The 19,001-nt window shown below is 41.7% G+C and overlaps 2 protein-coding genes across 5 annotated transcripts; both read left to right on the forward strand.

Annotated features, from left to right (window-relative positions):
- Positions 1-110: 110 nt before the first annotated feature.
- On the forward strand, positions 111-9,167 carry SLC33A1 (solute carrier family 33 member 1). Its single transcript, XM_009668563.2, has 6 exons — positions 111-1,002; positions 4,194-4,384; positions 5,014-5,198; positions 5,467-5,584; positions 6,450-6,665; positions 8,393-9,167. Exons 1-6 carry the CDS (start codon positions 216-218, stop codon positions 8,558-8,560), a joined length of 1,665 nt encoding a protein of 554 aa, XP_009666858.2. The 5' UTR covers positions 111-215; the 3' UTR covers positions 8,561-9,167.
- A 3,400-nt stretch (positions 9,168-12,567) lies between these two features.
- Positions 12,568-17,404, forward strand: C9H3orf33 (chromosome 9 C3orf33 homolog). 4 transcript variants are annotated; one of them, XM_068954983.1, is made up of 5 exons: positions 12,568-12,763; positions 13,150-13,209; positions 14,571-14,724; positions 15,643-15,803; positions 16,207-17,404. In XM_068954983.1, the coding sequence occupies exons 2-5, from the start codon at positions 13,165-13,167 to the stop codon at positions 16,471-16,473; spliced, it is 627 nt and encodes a 208-aa protein (XP_068811084.1). In that variant the 5' UTR covers positions 12,568-12,763; positions 13,150-13,164; the 3' UTR covers positions 16,474-17,404. The 4 variants fall into 4 exon arrangements, with proteins under 4 accessions (XP_068811084.1, XP_068811085.1, XP_068811083.1 ...); XM_068954984.1 differs by having other exon boundaries at positions 12,591-12,630; XM_068954981.1 differs by lacking the exon at positions 12,568-12,763 and adding an exon at positions 12,953-13,052.
- Positions 17,405-19,001: the final 1,597 nt, after the last annotated feature.

Consider the following 19,001-nt stretch of genomic DNA (forward strand, 5'->3'; position numbering starts at 1 on the left):
CTGGCCCGCTCTGAGAGCGGCCCGGCCTAACGGCCGCCCGGCCTGACGTCACCCGCCGGGGCGCCAATGAGGAGGAGCCACGCCTGGGCGAGCGCCGGGCGCGTGGCCGGAAGGGGCGGGGCGTCGCTGTGGCGGCGGCGGCGGCGCCGGTGAGGTGAGGGGGGGTCGCGCCGGCTGCTGCCACCACCAGCGCTGCCGTCGCCGCTGTGGGAGCCATGTCCCCCGCCGTCGCGGCCAAGGAGGGCGGGCGGCAGCGGCGGGCTGGCAGTCAGCACCACCACTTCCACCACCAGTACCTGGACGTGAGGAGCGAGGCGCCGGCCGCGCTGCGGCTCTGCGGCGACGGGCGGCCGGGCGGGCAGGCTGAGGCCGAGGCCAAGGCGCTGCTGCTGCCGCCGGAGGCGAGCCCGACGCGGGGGCCGCGGGGCTGCCGGGCCGAGCTGGGCAGCATCCTGCTGCTGCTGGTGCTGTACGTGCTGCAGGGCATCCCGCTGGGGCTGGCGGGCAGCGTGCCGCTCATCCTGCAGAGCAAGAGCGCTAGCTACACCGACCAGGCCTTCTTCAGCTTCGTCTTCTGGCCCTTCAGCCTCAAGCTGCTCTGGGCGCCCTTGGTGGACGCCGTCTACCTGCGGCGCTTCGGGCGCCGCAAGTCCTGGCTGGTGCCCACGCAGTACGTCCTGGGGCTCTTCATGCTCTACCTGTCCACGCGGGTGGACCTGCTGCTGGGCGACGGCGAGGGCCGCGGCCCCGACGTGGTGGCCCTCACCGTGGCTTTCTTCCTCTTCGAGTTCCTGGCGGCCACGCAGGACATCGCGGTGGACGGCTGGGCCCTGACCATGCTGTCGCGGGAGAACGTGGGCTACGCTTCCACCTGCAACTCCGTGGGGCAGACGGCCGGCTACTTCCTGGGCAACGTCCTCTTCCTCGCCCTCGAGTCGGCCTCCTTCTGCAACAAGTACCTGCGCTTCCAGCCCCAGCCCCGAGGAATCGTCACCCTCGCAGGTACTGCCGGCCTGGCACCGTTTCTGGGTGTAACTTCAAAGCGGCCGTAGTTAATAATGAAGAGAATTCTCATGTTTTTAGCTTATTTTTTCCATCCATATTTCAGTTCCTCTGCCTGTATCACATAAGAAAAAGGGCATGCCAAAATTGAGTTGAATTGAGATGTAAAAGCTAACTTGCTCTTGCCTGCCCTGTACCTATTTTGTTGATAAATGAGGGCTTGAGTTTCCAAGACTGTTGTATTTATTTCATCTGTGCAGCTACTACAGTTGCGAACTAGCCCTTCTCTCTTTTCTTCCTGTTAATAATCCTGTGTCTCGTCTGTATGTCAACAAGCATGGAGCGGTCCCCAAACATAACCCTGCTGGTTTATTGCTTTGTTTCCTTTGTTTTCCCCTAAAGTGTAGTTCATCAGTGCTGGCTTGTCTCTCCCTCTTGCTGCAGTGGCAGACTGACCTCTTTCACTGCTGCAATTTGCTGCTCATTAGTGTATTTAAGAGAACTTGCTTCACTTAGCTCCACTGCTCAGGTTGCCCCTGCCCCTCCCCCCCTTTAAAATTTATTTATCAGTACTATTAGTGTAAATGCATCTGTTGCTACTACAACAACTTTTTTTATCTTAAAAAAAAAAAACAATGTAACCTATTTAACTTGTTTTGGAATACTATCCTGAGTGGAGTAAGAAAAGCAAACAACTGACACTGCAGTTGCAGGATATGAGTTTTTCTGGGTAGCAAAAGCTGGCTTTGGGAACTTCTGCTCCCCTCTCCGCTTGGTCATATGCCACGATTCACTGTGCCTACTTGTGTCCTGAATCAGCTGTGGAGCGGTACTGTAAAATTATCTCACTGAAATGACAATGTCTTGTCCTAGTGCTGGTTGTCCTCAGAGCTCATGGTGAGCTGGTTCAGGCATATTAAAGCAGGAGACTAACAATGTGAAAAGGTGAGCCTTTTTCTGCCGGTGTAGCTCTCTGAACCCTTTCATCATGCGCTGAGTGCCAGTGCTAGAGAAAGAGTAAGTCAAAACCTCATGATCCCAAGTCAGCTTAAAGTTGTTGAGAAGTAGCAACGTTAGCTTTTTCTGTAGAACTTGGGAAATAATATGAACAAATGTAAAACCATTATTCAAAACAAATTCCGTGTTATGTTATTTCAAGCTAAAGTTCTAGTGGAAAAAGAATGAGAAATACATTCATTGGGCTTATAGTTTGTGCTAGTACGTATAAGAGTTTTTTTTCTCGCCTTGCTGTGTAAATGAGCGGGTTTTTTTTGTTTAAGTTGCTGGCTGGGCTGGTTGGTTCCTATCCAGTTTGTCCTGCAGTCACATGAATGCAAATTCTGGCATGAAGGAAGTAGAGGTAAAGTGTGAATGCAGAAAGAAGATGCCAGCCCCTTTCAAGACAGAGTGCTCTCCTCTCCTGGGAGGAGATGTGTGGCTGTAGCATTACTAAAGCTGAAGCACTAAAATAACCCACACGCACGCATACACCTCTTCCCTGGTTATTTTCCAGCCTAGTCTTATTCCTGATCTAGTCCAAAGGCTTACTTTGCTCCAGCATGCTGGTTTGTGCAGCTGGTAATAGCAGAGAGGCAGAGGTGATATGGAGATAGGGGAGCGGGCAGCAATGGTGGCACCAGAAACTGTTTGTGCTAGAAATTCCTTGTGTAAACTATAAACTTCTTTTGCTAGTAGATTGTTAGTGGACTCTTGTTCTGTGTTTGGATGGAAGCGTATGTTATTTTTATATAAATTGTTTAAAGCTAAAAAAAATCAAGAGTTTTCTTTTAAGTGGACTCTCTTTGTTTGCAGTCTGTCTTGGCTAATCCAACCATTACTGTATTGCAGACTGACAGGGCTGAGCTGATTAGAAATATTCATGTGATGATGCTCAAAGCTATTTCTATCACAATCATAGCACCATTGGTTTATCTCTGCAACAGTAATGCTTAGTGCTATTAATACAGTGCAGCTCCTGTCTATGTTGTGTAATTGTGATTAGCATGGCTCTCTGAAAGTGATGCCTTACTTCTGAAAGATAGATTCAAGGTTTCTAATTTTTTCCTAAGAGGAGGAGAGCAATCTGATAGCACTGGTGTCATGATCATCTTGTCTTTAAAATACTTTGGAAAAGTGATTGGGAAGCAACAGAAAATAGTCTGAAATGCTGTTCGTTCTTTCACATTGAGAACGCTAAACAATTGCTCAAGTAGTCTTTCCATGTTGTGCTTGTCCTGTTTCTGCAAATAAGCTAATAATTGACTAAACCATTATCTTTGCCCTTTCATCAGCTTTTGCTGCTTACTTTCTGTTGTCTTGAGGTTTCTGGAGTTGCTTATGATCAAGAACATAAAAGATTACTTCTGTCTTACCCTCTCCATGTTACTGAGGTCTTTCTTACTCTTTCATAGAGGTAGGGGTTAGGATTATCTTTAATTCATTCACTGATTCAGAAAGTACTTGCCATGAAATACTGGTGTATGTCTTGCTGCTGCTGACTCCAAACCCAATATGTAGCAAATATTATGTCTACTTAAAATATGGCATTTAAGTGGATTTCTATTTGCGAACTTTTCAAACAGACATACTTGAGTGTTTCCTACAGAGCTGTCAAGTAAAGAATCAATGTCATTCATCAGAATGTCTTTAGGCTCATGAGTATAAATCTTTGTTGCCTTTGGATGGTAGATTAATACTATTTTGTGAGTGTAGAATTGAGGCACAGAACAGTTAATGTGACTGGTTGGAGAGCTGTGAATGCCTTCTTTCTCCAAAGTTCTTCCCACTCTGTCTTTTAACTACTAAACTTTTTTTTTTCCCCATTATCAGCTTTTAGTGGATGTAACTTCGCAAAACTTTCATTTCTATGCCTATTTCCTCCTCCAACGTGCTCATTGTAATAATGTACAAAACATTAGGGAACTGGCCAAGTCTGCTGCTGTTCTTCTGTGTAAGTTTTTGAGGAAACATATGAGGCTTGGAAAAGCTGTGTCAGTTACTGTATGTAGCTCTGTATGTGTCTGTGTGTGTTGGTTTTATCTGTTTTCAGGAAAGTCAATGAGTAATTTTTTTTATTTAATTTTGATTGCTAGGCTGTGGGCTTATATTGTTGCAAAATAAGTGCATTTCAGGATATTCAGTAAACTTTTAACAAAATGTTGATAGTGGTTGTTAATTTCTTTTTCTCACAGATTTCCTTTTTTTCTGGGGAGCTGTCTTTTTAATTACCACTACACTGGTTGCCCTTTTGAAAAAGGAAAACAAAGAATTAATGCCAACAAAAGAAGAGACAAAAGGTATCACTGATACGTACAGGCTGCTTTTCTCAATCATCAGGATGCCAGCAGTTCTCACTTTCTGTCTCTTGATTCTTACAGCAAAAGTAAGTAAATACACTTATGAGTTGTTAGCTACTAATGGCAGGAGAGTCTGAAAGAGGGTCCTTGTGATGTAATTTTTTTGCCTTTGTCATGGCTGTCATCAGACTTCCAAACTTTCACCTGAGATTTGGAGACATAATTGCTAGTATCACTGTGCTAAGTAGGGTTGTACAACAGAAAATACTCGTTTGAGCCTTTTTGTGTTAAACATGTTACAGAGAAGCTTGATTGCAGGCTAATGTTAAAATAATGCATGTTAAACATGCATCTCTATATGCAGGCTGTTTGCGTAGTCTGCAGTTAAAAGGATACAAACGGTTTCTTTTACCTGAATCCTATTCCCAGAGTCTGCAAATCTGTGCAAACTAGATTTCCATCGTTTCCTGTTGGCAGTCATGGATACCAATGGGTGTTTAAGGCATGGATATGAATATCATTGCTATGTTTAGTAGTCTTGGTGTAGTTTTGGCACCGATGGTAAAAATAGCGTGCAAGTATAGAACATGCTTCAGGACTGATTTGGAAATATGCTTCAATCATATTTCTCCATGCATTTAATATCAAGTAAACTGAATTGCTAACCGAACCATCACTGCTTTCCCCAGTTTATTTTGTCTAACTTATATTGCAGGTTGGATTTTCAGCAGCAGATGCTGTAACAGGACTCAAATTGGTGGAAGAGGGAGTGCCTAAAGAGCACTTAGCTCTACTAGCAGTTCCAATGGTTCCTTTGCAGATAATATTGCCTCTGATTATCAGCAAATACACAGCAGGCCCCCAGCCACTGAACACCTTTTACAAAGCTATGCCTTTTAGGTAAAAACAACAAACGAGTGTTTTACAAAAGCATAAAGTATTTTGTTTGTTCAGATTAAGTATAGAATTTCTCGTGTAGACTCCTTAACTTCCAGATAGAAGAAGGAGCATGTCGGAATTCTCATGATAAGTTTTAACTCTTTATCATATATCTGGAGGATGATTCCTGTGGGAATGCATGTAAAAAATAGCCGCTTTATATCAAAGTGCAGAAACACATGGGCAACATTGTTTGCCTTACAAATCATTATCTTCCTTATTCCTGCAGGTTACTACTTGGACTGGAATTTGCTTTTTTGGTGTGGTGGACTCCTAAAGTAAAACATGAAGGAGGATTTCCTATATACTACTATGCTGTAGTATTGTTGAGTTATGCTTTACATCAGGTAATGTATACTGCATGTGGGAAGTGGAGGGGAACAGGAAGGTATTTCATGTTAACCAACTGGAGGACAATATATGTTGTAAAATGTTTTTATCGTTAGTTACAGTAGAAGTCTTAAGACTGATCTGTTGTGCCGTATGACTTTCCTCATTTAGTTTTGATCCTCTTGCCAATATAATTTCTCTCTTCAATGTACTCCATTGGGATGTCTTCTGTGAATTTATTGTTAGTTGACCAGATCTGCTTTTACTTCCCTGAAACGAGAAGTGAAAAAGCATGATTGAAATGGAGTCGGAGAAATCCCGGTATTTTGACTTTGAGTTTCATCAGTATGATAATAATGATCATCATAGCTCATGCTGTGGTTTGTGCAGTTCCATAAAGTTAAGTGATCCCGGTCCTAGAAAAATTATTTTATTGACTTTTTGGAACATCATAGTGGACCTGATTCAAGGCCTGATGAACAAAAGCCCAATCCAAACCAGGCTTTGGATCAGAATAAAGAATTATGAAATGCCTTGAAAGTTGGGTTTTTTTTTTTTTTTGTCCTTAATGCAGAAATGTTACATTTATGTAGGTTACTCGGCCTGGCCTTATTGCAATTTAATTTGATAACTTAAGTCACTTCATAGTACCTGAGGCTGGGTCCACTTCAGTACAAGCTGAAACAAATGGCAAGGCTACTTCTTGGTATTGTGTAGAGAGACAGACTATAAAAGTAATTTCTCTATTGCGCAGTTTTAAACTGTTGAGACTATTTTTCAGTTAACTTAGCTAATTCTGAAAACTGTTTTTATGTTAGAGTTTTTAGTTGTTTGTAACTGGGGAAATCTTACTCTCTTGTGGTTTTCTTACCCCTTCCATAGATTACGCTGTATAGCATGTATGTTGCAATAATGGCTTTCAATGCCAAAGTTAGTGATCCACTGATTGGAGGAACCTACATGACACTCCTAAATACTGTGTCGAATCTGGGAGGGAACTGGCCTTCCACTGTTGCACTCTGGCTTGTGGACCCACTCACGGTGAAAGAATGTGTAGGGGCCCAGGAGCAGACCTGTGGAACTACAGTTGCTGCAGATGTAAGTTTGGAGGCTGTGATGGTCTCAGTTCAGTTACTTCTAAATATAATGCCTTCCCCTAATATTTTTCACTTGTGAAAACCTTCATAGTGCATAGCTCATGCTTAAAAATTCCCACTAATTGAGATAATTTTTCTGTCTAATAGAATTGTCTGGTTTTGCTGCATATTTTTAATAGCTAACATTTACCAAAGATCTGTAATTGCAAAAGAGTTGTGTGGCCTGGGCTGCCCCCCCCCCCCATTTTTTTCCTTCCCCTTAGCTGAGATGAAAAGATGGTAGTAGGAGCACTGCACTGGTGCCACATTCTCTGCAGTGTGTGGAGGCTGTAATTATACTCTTGAGTAAACCTTTCTCAGTTCTGAGTTGTGTTATTAGGTGGTCTGTTCTTTGTAGGCTCTGTCCCTGAAGTCCCTAAAGTTTTGTGGTGGTGTGGGTGGTTTATTTTATTTTTTTAATTTTTTTTAGTGGCTTGGGGTTTTTTTGTTTTACTCTTCCTGTCCCTTTCTGAAGGCTTCTATCCTGATACCTTGTGCTTTTCATTGTGACATTACTTTGCTTTCTTTGTCTTTGATCTTCACTGTCGGTATGAAATTGAGCGGTGTGACTGGCTGCGCTCCCAGTTCTGGGGAGCCCTGTGGAAGAGAACAGAGAACGTACTGTGCTACTGTACACAGCTCAAACAACAGGACACACAACTACCTGGAAAGCAAGGTTTCAAATTCACCTCTTTGTGAGAAATTTTAACGCAACTGTCTTGAAGGGTGGAAGTGTTTATTCCTAGCTCATGACTGAGACTTCCCTCTTGAGTGCCTTATGCGTTTACAGGACTCTTTGCGATGGGGAAGTCCTCTAAATACACAAAGTGTTCTAGGAGTCAAATGCGACTTGTTTGAACTGGTGCTGCAGTTTACTACTTGCAAAAGGGAAACTGCTTCTGCCTAATGTGCTTCAGCTGCATGTTTCTTGTTGGCTTGCCACTTATCAGGTTCCTAGCGCCTTGGCTGCTGTTGAGCTTCAGTCCTTCCTTCTTCATTTCACTCCTCCAATCTTTTTTTCACATTCTCCCAGTTTGTAGCATTGTACACACACACAACCCTCCCTGTTCTTGATCTGATCCTGACATGTTTGAAGAAAGAAAATGTTGGCAGAACCTCAGTTCCAAGGTCTACTTTTATCTTGAGAGTATACCAGTGTTGATTAAAAGCTAAACAATAGTAGAAACAATTGCATGTGTACTCATACCCTTTACATGCTTGAGTTCTGCAATTAAAAAATATCCCAGGCATGTTTTTGTTCATGACACGTTCTGTGGCCAGCTAGGCCTCGTATCGTAGTGTCCATTTGCAGGTTCAGTGTGATGAGATGCAGGGGTGTAATTTCTACAAAAACAGTCGGATGGCTAGAGAGCAAATCTTCATGAGCTTAACAGGGGTTGCAGCACCTCTCCAACATAAGACAGCCGGACAGTTGGGCCAATATGCTCCTTTTCCCAAATCTCCTGCAAAGTTTTGTTACTCTTCATACTAATTGTAAGCTTGAGAGCCTCTCTGACTACATAAGAAACAAGGAAGACTAACCAAATAGCTTTAGGCATAACATTTAAAGCTCAAGTTAAAAGCAATGAGTATCCTAACACGTACTTCTAGAAAGTATATGTTTCAATGTCTCCCAGAAAATACTTAATGTATTGACTCTTCAACAAATATCCTGCTTCTGTGTTTCAGCTCTGCACAAAAGCTGGTGGTTCCTGTGTTACTACCTTGGACGGTTACTACGTGGAGTCTGTCATATGTGTCATTCTGGGATTTGGCTGGTGGTTCCTACTTGGGCCAAAATTTAAAAAGCTACAAGACGAAGAACAGTCTTCATGGAAGTGCAGGAGGACCAACTGATGCAATTTAAATACTGGATGGACTAGCAAGGTCATTTTAGTTTTATTACAAAGACATATCCCATAATCAATAAACAGGAATATAGGTATTTTTAAATGCCAAGTTGCTGAAAAATGGGTGGCTGAGACAGTGGTGTGTGTACCACTTGCCTTCCCAGTATGAAAATGTAAGTTCAGAAGGTAATTATGAAAAGAGTGGCACCTATGTACTGCATAATGCCCGTGCTCTAGCTTCAGAGTCATGGTTGCTGATACAACCAACATCAGGATTTCCATAGAGTAACTATGGAGGAGTTAGTTGTGCCATATATATATAAACAGCAGCATTGTCAGCTAAGTTCCAGCTCAAAGAGAAGTGATCTGGCACGGTGTGGTGACCTGGGGAAGGACGTCAGAGGCATTTTGACTTACAGGTTAAGCATGTTATAATACAGGATTCATTGTGAGAAGATAAAGTATCTGTGGCTTTTTTCTTCTCACTTCATGAACTGTAAACACGCTTCAAAGGATGAAATAATGTTTCAAGATTATTTTAAATGTATTTTCTGGCTTTTATAAGCTTTAAAGATTTATAAAAAAAATATTTTTATAAACAAAATTACACTTAATTTATTTCCTCTGTTTCAAAGCATTTTGAATTACCTTCAGGATAAAACCTTGAAGAAAAACTGATGTAGGATAGGACTTAAATTAAGAGTAACGCACAATACTCTGAGCCTCGAGTCCTGAGGAGGTGAACTGGGTAGAGTAGTAGCTAGCGTACAAAACACTGGCTTCAGAAAGAGTGAGCATGCAGTCCTCCTGGAGGCACTTGTTATTTTGAGGGCATGAAGCGATAGTGTTTGTTTCTGTATGTCATTAACATTTGAACATTTAAATTAAAGATGAATGAAAAAAAGGTGTATATTCCAAGCTAGGGGTAAGAAAAGATGACCAGTGCCTTGGGCAGTAATTTGGTGATGACAGACTTGTACACCAACTCACTGGGCATTTGGCAACTTATTGCTATGTGAAGCAAACAAACTACATCCTGTGGCAGAGCTGCTACAGAAATTCATTCCTGATGCTGTATAGTGGAAACTTTCCTGTTGCGTTTATCAAAAATGACTTCCCTCCTGAGTGCCTTAGTGATGTACAGCATACTGTACACCTAGAGAAAGGGCACTTGTATATTCTGTTGGATGGTATAGTACATCTTTACCAAAAAAAAAAAAAGAAACCTTGAAAAGGTAGGAATAACATTAATTTCCTTTCTCTAGTTCTTTCCTTGACAATATTGAAAGTATTCCATCCTGAGCTTTATGTTCCAAACTGTGTGTGGGGGGGGGGAGGGTCTTTTGTTAGTGTATATTTTAAAAAGAAGTAAAGTGGTAATAACTTGTGACTACCTGGAGGAGATATATGGGTGTATACAAAGTGTCTACATGACTTAGGGGGTAAGGTGTCTGGAAAAGAACAGTATGATTGAGTACTTGTTTGAGTACCAAGGACTGTTCCTCTTCTTCCTCTTTCTCCTCTCACAACTGCACCCTGAAAGCAAAACTCTGAGCTGCAGATTTCCCCAGCTGTGATCTGTGGTCCAGAGTAGCAACTTTTTTTTTGGTCTAGCAGGATTAAAAAAAAACAAGCTAGCTAAAAACAGTTCTCACACTGAGCGTTTTTACTCCCCAAACTACAAGCCATCTTCCAATTCAATTATTTCTGTCCTCTGGATAAGTACAGAAAGAATATTTCAAAAATTTGTAGTTGAACATAGATAGATGTTTTCAGTCATTGCCAGATCATCTCCACTGGATTAAGTATGTATATTACACTTAACTTCTGTGACTTTGTTGTAACCACCTGCCACTTATTTTAATAGGATCTTGTCCACACTTAGAAATTTTTTGACTTTGACTTCAGGGAAAAACTTAGACTGCAGAATGTGGGAAACCAAATTCATAGATGTTTTACAGTTGGCTTTTACTTTGTATTTTTGTTTTACTGTTTCTGAATGTGCCAACGTGACCTGTTATTAAGTAAAAAATGCATTTAGAGTTGCTTGCTACATCAGGTGAATTTGGCAATATCAAAATTAAATCCAAAATCATAAATTGTACAACTGTCTCCTCTTTCAAACTGGAGAGACTTAGTTTTTAATCTATCAGTATTGCTATTTTATAACACAATTGAGAAATGCTACAACTATACCAGCAGCTTGCTAAAATGAACCCATTAACTTTGTCCTTTTTTTCCACTCACCCTATTTTTTAAAGTGAAATGATTTCCCTTTTTGAAAGGTTGGGATTGTTGTCGACTAGAGTGTTTTTTTAACATCAAAAAAACTTAATATCTAGTTTAACAACTTAATATCTAGTTTAACAGTCTGCTATTAAAATAAGAACTGGAGAAAATGAATCATGCTAGTAAGTACTGCTGTAGCTTGTTTAATTACTATGGGGACTTTGTGGCCCTGAATGAACATCGACTTCTCCCCCATATGTTTAGAGAACGGGGGACTTCAGGAGCGCATAATACTTAAGTGTTTATGTAGCCAAGTTCCTTTTCTGATTTTGGTTCAGCATCGGGGTGCAGCTTAGTGCTCTAGCTCTGCTCTTATAATAGCTAACCACTGCTGAGCTGTGGTCCTGCTGCCCTCTGCTCCCTGGCCACGTCCTCCATCGATGTAACCTCATGACCTGGCCCACTGTCAGATGTGTGTCACTGCTGGAAAAAGGGAAGTGGTAGAAATTGCCTTTTTTTTTTTTCTTCTCCTTACGTAAAGGGTTTTTCCTGGTCTAAATTCCTGAGCCAGGGTCATTGTGGAGTGAGACAAATCCCAGGGGCGAGGGTGGCGATGTGCGGCTGGGTGCCGTGCCGCAGGGCATGGGGAGGAGAGTTGGAAAACGGCTTCCCCCTTTCAGTGCCCATTGGACTTGGCTGTAATGTTATGCTGGACTTCTCATGCACAAAAGTCATCAGGCCTGCTGTTTGGAACGTGTTTTGTTGGTGTTTCCCAGGACTTGCTTAAGAGGCAAGTACTGCTTCTCCAAAAACTCAGCGCTGTGATTACAGCGCCCAGAAAGGGTGTGTGCAAGGCAAAGTTTATAAGGGCTGACAGGTTATGTCTAATGAAATTACACAGCTGCTACTGCTGCTACCTACCTCCTGCGTCCCTGTGAGGAAGCCGCTGAGGACTGCCCGGGCCGGGGAGGAGCACGCTCGTCCTACATCTTAGGAACACTGGTGCTGTCAATCTGATGTCCATTGCAACATCCTAAAATTCTTATTTTAAAATACTAGCTATATGTTTTGTCTTTGTTACAGACATTGGAATATGTACCAGTGCTAATTGTCAACTGTTCTTGATTTTTCCATAAGGTTGTTGTTTCATTGTGCTCTAATGTTTTTTTTCAATGTAATTTTACATGATTATAAACACTATTTTAAACTGACTAATAAGAGATGATGTTCAGATGATCTTTCTGATTTGATGAAATAGGAAAGAGTAGAGAATTTTGTCACTGGATAGATATTTTGGGGTGCACGGTTAGACTGCGGAGCCCCTTTATGAGCAGGGCTTGGAGTACCTGGGACCCAGCAGGAATGCTGACTGGCTCTTGAAACGCCCCAAAGGAGACAGCGCTATTTATTTAGTGTTCTACCCACCACAAAAGTTGTAGCAAAGTCAACAGGACCCTTCAAAATTATTAAGTGCTGTTTGGATGTAAGTTCTGTTTTTGCTGAAAACAAGGTTTTGCGCTATTTATTTATTACTTGAGATAATCTAAAATGCTCACACTTAGTAAGCAAGACAACTTACCAATTATAGCACTTTCTTTGGGAAAGCTACGGTGGTACTATTTACTTGTTCAACATACCTCATGGTTAGTGAAGTTGATCATTTCAGCTGGAAGCTTAGATAAAAATCTTTTGAGTCAATAATTTTTTTTTTTTGCTGCCTTTGTTTTAAAATTGCTAACTCCACCCGCGCTCTTCCTGAAGTACGGAGCTGTGACTGTTATCAGTGTTGTCTGATGTCGCTTCGTGCAGAAAGCTGCGCTGGGGTTGTCGTGGGACCTGGGGACGCGTGTAAGGGCAGCTCCAGCTGCCGTCGTGGGCCGGGTGGTGTGCGGGCTGTGTGCGGGTGACGAGCGGACGGAGGCGCGGCGCAGAGGGGCGGCTAACGCGGCGGGGGGAAGCGGGTGGCTTGAGTCCCGCGGCCGTGAGTGACTCGTGCGCGTTTCTTTCTTTTGAACTGGGCAGGGAAAAGAATAAAAAACCAGTGATGAATGCGGAGGTGTTGGAGTGGGGTTTTTTTTTGGGGGGGTGGGGGGATCCTCCTCTGTTGTTGCGTTTTGGGGGCGTCTCAGGCGGTGCGTTTAAGGAGGGGGGGGGGAGCGGCGGCGGGGCGGGGCGGGGCGGCGGCGGCCATGTCGGAGCGGCGGAGCGCGGCGGCCGAGGCCCTGGGCCGCCTCTCCGAGTGGGCGGACGCGCACCTCAGCCTCCTGCGGGTAACGGGGGGGGTGCGGTGCGGTGGGGAGGGGGGCGATGTCCGCGGCGGCGGCGGCGCGGGCCGGCCGGACTGACCGCGCTGCCCTCTGCCCGCAGGGCCTCAGCGCCGGGATGGCCGCGGCCGGGCTGCTCGTGCTGGCGAGGAGCGTCCGCCTGGTGAGTGCGGGCCGGGCGGCGGCGGCGGAGCCTCCCCGCGGCCCCTCCTGCTTCGCCGGGACGTGGCGTGAGGACGGGAACGGGGGCCGAGGCGCCTTCGGAGACCGACCTCGGCTTGCGAGGCTGCCTTGCCCCTTCCCTTGGCGCGCGTGCTAACCGTTATCCCTCGCACCTCTCCGTCCTTGGGTCTCCTCTTCTGCTCTGGAGATCGGATTTGCTAATTCCGGCAGATCACGTAAAGTGGAAATGGATGCGACTTCTCTACCTCTTTTCTTCATGAGTCCATGCGTTCAGATATTGTTAAACGTGACCCGAAATCTTTCTTCATCCCTTCGGAATAACGGTCAGCTCAGTGCACGTAATAAAGTTAGGCTGGTAGCTCAAAGCGAAGCGACTCCCTTGCCTGGAGGGGGCTACCCGTTCTCCCTGGTAGCAGAGGATCTAGCTGGTGTAAATCCAATAGTCACCCTAATCTTCCTTCTTTCCAATTCCAAGTACGGTTTGCTATGAGAAATCACTTGTGGAAAGCTGTTAATTTACAGTCTTACCAGAAAGCCTGAACTACAAATACTACTTTCTTCATTAGCCTAAATATTTGCACAGTGTGGAAATTTACCAGTTTTTTTTTTTTTTTTTTTTTTTGCAAAGTCAAGGACTCCAGAATATGTTTACCAGGCTGTTGGACTTTCTGATGCAAATTAGATTGGATGTGAGCCACTTCTGTTTATAAAACCTTCAGACTTTCCAACCTAATTTTCTATATTAGCATTTTTGCTGCATGATCATATAATTTCCCCCTTGCAATCTTCCCGATATTCAGTGGATTTAGCATCAAATTTAACTTTCTGATGATCTCTTCAAAGGTGCACGCCTAGTTTTATTCCTGTAGTCTTTTGCTTCCTTGTTGAAGTCTATGTTGTTTCTGTCCCCTCTTCCCTCCCTTTGTTTTCAGCATGTCTGTCCTTTTCTCATGTGTTTGAAAACTCGCTTCCTGGCTTGCTTTCATCCCTGTTCTGTCAATATCCAGTCCGCTTTTAAAGCGCTCATTCTTTCTATGGTGAATCGGGTGAACTTGAATATGCATTGCTCATAAAATGTCAGTTTCTATTCTTTCTCTAAGCTTTGTTTTCATGCCCATCCCTAACGTTACAAGCACTGAAAAGCTAGGACCTTTCCTAAGTGTTTGGAGAAACTGACACATATGGGTCTTACAGCTGATGAGTGTTAAAAAATACTTCCCTGTGTTGTACAATAGCAGATCTGTAATCTGCCAAATTACTTTTAACAGAGGTTGGATTTAATGTGATTGTAACTGCTCTACATTTTTTAAGACTTTGTCTTGCTCTTCCTTCCATCAATAGACAACAAAGTTCACAAGTGCTTTGGATATACCCGTGGAATTTGTAGAGAAGAATGTGAAGTTGCGGGGAAAATTACATCACATAACGGAGAAAGGTCTAGAAGTTGAACACATTCCCATTAGCATTCCTTTCATTACAGCAATACAGAGAAAATGTAAGTACATGAAGAACAAGAATAGTAATGAAAAGTTGCTCTTAATAACAGTGTCATCCACTAGGCTAGCAAAAATACTACAACATTAAAATTATCATGAAACTTTAATTTTAGCATTTTTATGTAAATTATACTCTTGGGCAGAAATCATTAGGAAACAAGGTGTTCTGTCTATACTCAAAAGAGTGCCAAGCTTGAGAGAGAAAGGGTTGGTTAAGTTACAATTCTGGCTCTGTCTTTTGTTCTTTCCTTACTTTACAGATGGGAAACAGAAAAAGAAAGACTGAGAAATATCTATATAAAAGAACTTGCCAATATAATCTTTTTATTAATAGCATCAGTATCATGATACTTTTCTGGCAGCAAAAGCTCAAGCATATAGGCAGTTCATAGACTAGAATGAAAATCATTTGCTTGCAGAACTAGTCTAATTCCTTGGAAAAGTACTCTATTGATATTATGTTTTTATTTACATATGAAGATCTGACAGCTGCATATGGAAACCTACTTTTAAGAGACAGGTCTCCAGTGACTTTTCAGATGTTACCTACCAAGTCCGTGAGTGTAGTCACATTCACTTTGCAAATACCTGCAGTTGTTTAAGGTTGCTTAATGCTTCTTGGCTATTGTATCTGGACATTCAGATGAAGTAATGGTGACTGCTCGTGAAAACAGTCCTTTGTATTTGTACACAAAATAAAACCATTTATGCAATCTTGAATTAAAATAATTTTTACTGAAGGAGATACGAGGCCAAATTTTTAGTTGCAATTAAATAGTACTTTGGGAAACTAAAACTGAAATGTTATGTGAATACACGGGAGTAAACTTATTAACAACAGCTGAGGGTCTGTGCAGAGCATGAAATTCCTTTTTACTGCTGCGCTCAGTAAAAAAGATATCTTTTTATATAACCAGGGCAATCAGACAGTCTTTTGCTGATAAGACTTGCTGGAGTGGAGTTGACTCCGAGCGGCATGGTCTGGTTACGCGAAGAGTTGAAACCCTCGCAAATGATATGGTTCCAACTTCTCGGAAGGCAGGACTTGGCACTTGAGTGCCTTGTTTTAGTAAATAAGGTAAATACAGTAACAAAATGATTCTTTTTTTTAATCTACAGTTTTCAGTGTGACTGTGATTATGCTATTAAGTTATCTTGGCACACACAAAGAATGCTGTTATTGTTTTTTTAAAATTCCTGTAAAGTTAAAATACAATGTAATTTTTTTTAAATCAGGTTCCAAGACTGGTGTGTTTGCGGGCTGACTCACGAAACAAGTATACTGCTCTAACAGCTAGTGCTAGGCTATACTGTATAGTTCGGGTCAGCTTAATATTTAGTCCAACAAATGTTCTCTCATAAATTTCTTCCATTGGTAGTACATTTTGAAAATGAACTAGATTCCTCACAACTTAAACCTCTTTCTGCTAGAGTGTAGATTTAACCGGAAGTAGTATCATGTTTACTGTGCCTTCTTACAGGGTCGATTTCTCAGTGTGTGCTTAAATGAAGAGATCTTGAGACAAGGGCTTGGCAGAACAGCACGCATTGAAGGACTACATCATGATTCTCACCTGTACTGGAAACTTCACAAAAGACTGCTACGAGCAGAGTTAAAGGCCTTGAAGAAAAATAAAGGAATATGGAAAGAAGAAAGCTACTCTGAAAAAATTAAAGATCATATAAGCAACAATAAATTTGTGCAGACACTGAAACAATTTGCAAACTGGTTAAGAAGTTATATTTAAAGGTAGAATGGGCAACTTGTTTGGAAAAATGCCAGTTATCTATGGTATGTGCTTTGTGTAAGGTATAAGTTTATTTAAAAAAAAGCAGTGCCGTAATTTTGAGGGTCCTTGTCTTAAAGAGTCACCTGAAGTCATATTATAACTTACACAGCATTGAAGTTCAGAAGCAGCATTCGGTATACAAATTAAAATGTTCTTAAGCTAAGCTTTTCCACAATAATTTCCTAAATTAGTCCAGTTTTCCAGCTGCTGAATACCTACACAACTGTGTTAGCTGTGGTGACAGTAGTTGACAGTTGAGTTTTTAAAAGGTGGGATAAGTTAGTTCACAATGTAATGCCTTAGCTGCTTATCTGTTATATGTCATAATTGTGTCACAGGCATTGGTTTGAAAATTGAAATTATTACCCTTTTTCAGAGCTTGTAGGATTTATTTGCAGATTAGTATTTTGTTTAATTTCTCTTCTTATCCCATTTCTGGGTATAATTTATGTTTTAAAAAACTTTCATCTTAAATAATAGGTTGCATTGTTACCAATAGAAAAGATAATTTGTTGCAGCTAATCTTAGAAAGCTGATAAGCTCACAGCAGCAAAAGTTTTTTGAAATAAATCTACTTGAAGCATATAAAAGAATAGAAATGAATGGCAGTAATCCAGAATTTGTAAAATGAAAGACTAACCTTAAGAGTTGCAGAATCTTATACTTATATCTGAGCAAAAATCTATGCTTTTTTTTCCTCATAGTTCTGTAAATATCTAAAATTGGATTGAAATAAAACTTTAACATGAAATGTAAAAAGGTGGACCATACTGAGCTAAAAATTTAAATCCTCATTCTTGTTTGTTTTACTTTTGAAACAAGTGTCAAGCATGTGAGTGTATTACTATTTATTTTGTAAATATTCTCAGAATAAACGTTTAATTTCTTAGGTTCATTGTCACATTTTATAGACCAAACACTTGGCCTTTGTTTAATCTTTCACAGTCCATATGATTATCTCAAGTGTTTTACAGAATTCTTTCTTTCTGTATATTACTTCAGGAGGCAAATACCAGGGAGAAGAATGCGGTATAAAAAAATAACTTAATAACTGGACACTATTTGTCTGACATTAATTGCTATGCTGTATTTTTTTTTCTGCTGATTACAATGGCAGAATTGTGAAACCTGCCATTCTGAGGCTTTTCCTAAGGTATGCACAGACATCAGTGTTTCTTTATCACTTTTGCTCCCTGGCCCTCTCGGGGGTGGGACTCCCTTGTGCAAAGCACAGTGAAGTCAGCCATGAAGTACTTGCAGCACGGATCTTATCTGGGGCAAAACGCAATGGGGAAAGAGGAAGCAGCTCTACGGAGGCAAACTTTGATGGGAGTTGGGAACCAGGTATCTGGGCCTGTTTAAAAAAAAATATCGGGCATTGTTTTATGCACTGTACATTAAAGGGCTTCGCCAATCAGTGCTATGCTACTTGGATATAAAAGTCATACAGATGGTAGAGGAATAGGAAATATGTTGTAGCTCCTTTTAGGCCAAACTGTACCAAAGTTTACTTTTAACCCCACACTACACATTCAGTACCAGCAATAATCCTACTTCCTCATGGTTGCTTGTAGATGTCCCTGTTTCTTCATGTGACAAGTAAAAAGAGATTTTTCAAACTGAGCATAGTTGCACAGTTATATATAGTCTTTTCTATGTAACTTCTTGCTGTAATAATTAAATATTTTATAAGATAATTCCACCTGGACCTTGCATTTTTGTTTTACAAACATATCATATGAGTTCGTATCACAAAAATACACCTTAAAGCTGAGAGAAAAACCTAAGGAAATCACATTGCTACATTTCTAGCAGGCAGAGGTGAGGAATGGGTTAATGTGAACTGAGTCTGGTCAGTCACGATCCTGCCTCTTAGCCCTTTTTACCCTTAATGTAGTTCAGAAAATCCCTAGAGATTTTTCTAAATTGGCAGCAAATTGCTGTACCCATTCTTTAAGGCTGTGGCTTATCAAGGGCTTTTTAAAGGTGGCAATACAGCTGTTTCATCACTTGTGCAGAGAAAGCTTTCCCTTAGTTTGAACTAAATTTTAAAGTTCCCTTCCCTGTGTTAGTGCCGTTGAAGTAGTCTAACAGAAACACTTTCAAAAGAGACTCTGTGGAGGAATCTAACTCTCTGTATTCAGACTTATCATCTCTTTTGGTGTTTGTTGCTTGTAATAAGTTCAGATGGGGTGCACAATTAAAATCCAGGAAAGCAGATCAGTCTAAGTGATCAGTGCTGTAATAGACAATAGTAGCCTTACAAAGAGTAACTGAGCACAGAGAGATTTGGCACCCTGTTGACAACTGCTTCCACAAGTCAACTCCTGTAGCTGTTTGTTAATGCTGCTTTTACTATCATTCAGGGCTTATCTGTTTAAAACAAAACTCAGTTCAGGAAAAAAAAAAGGCTGTGCTTTCCATCTGTGCAAATCTTGAAAGGCTGCATATCTTTCCCCTGTGGGAGGCCTGTCTATTGAGAAACC

The sequence above is a fragment of the Struthio camelus genome, chromosome 9 (genome assembly GCF_040807025.1).
Source record: "Struthio camelus isolate bStrCam1 chromosome 9, bStrCam1.hap1, whole genome shotgun sequence".
Classification (NCBI taxonomy): Eukaryota; Metazoa; Chordata; class Aves; order Struthioniformes; family Struthionidae; genus Struthio; species Struthio camelus.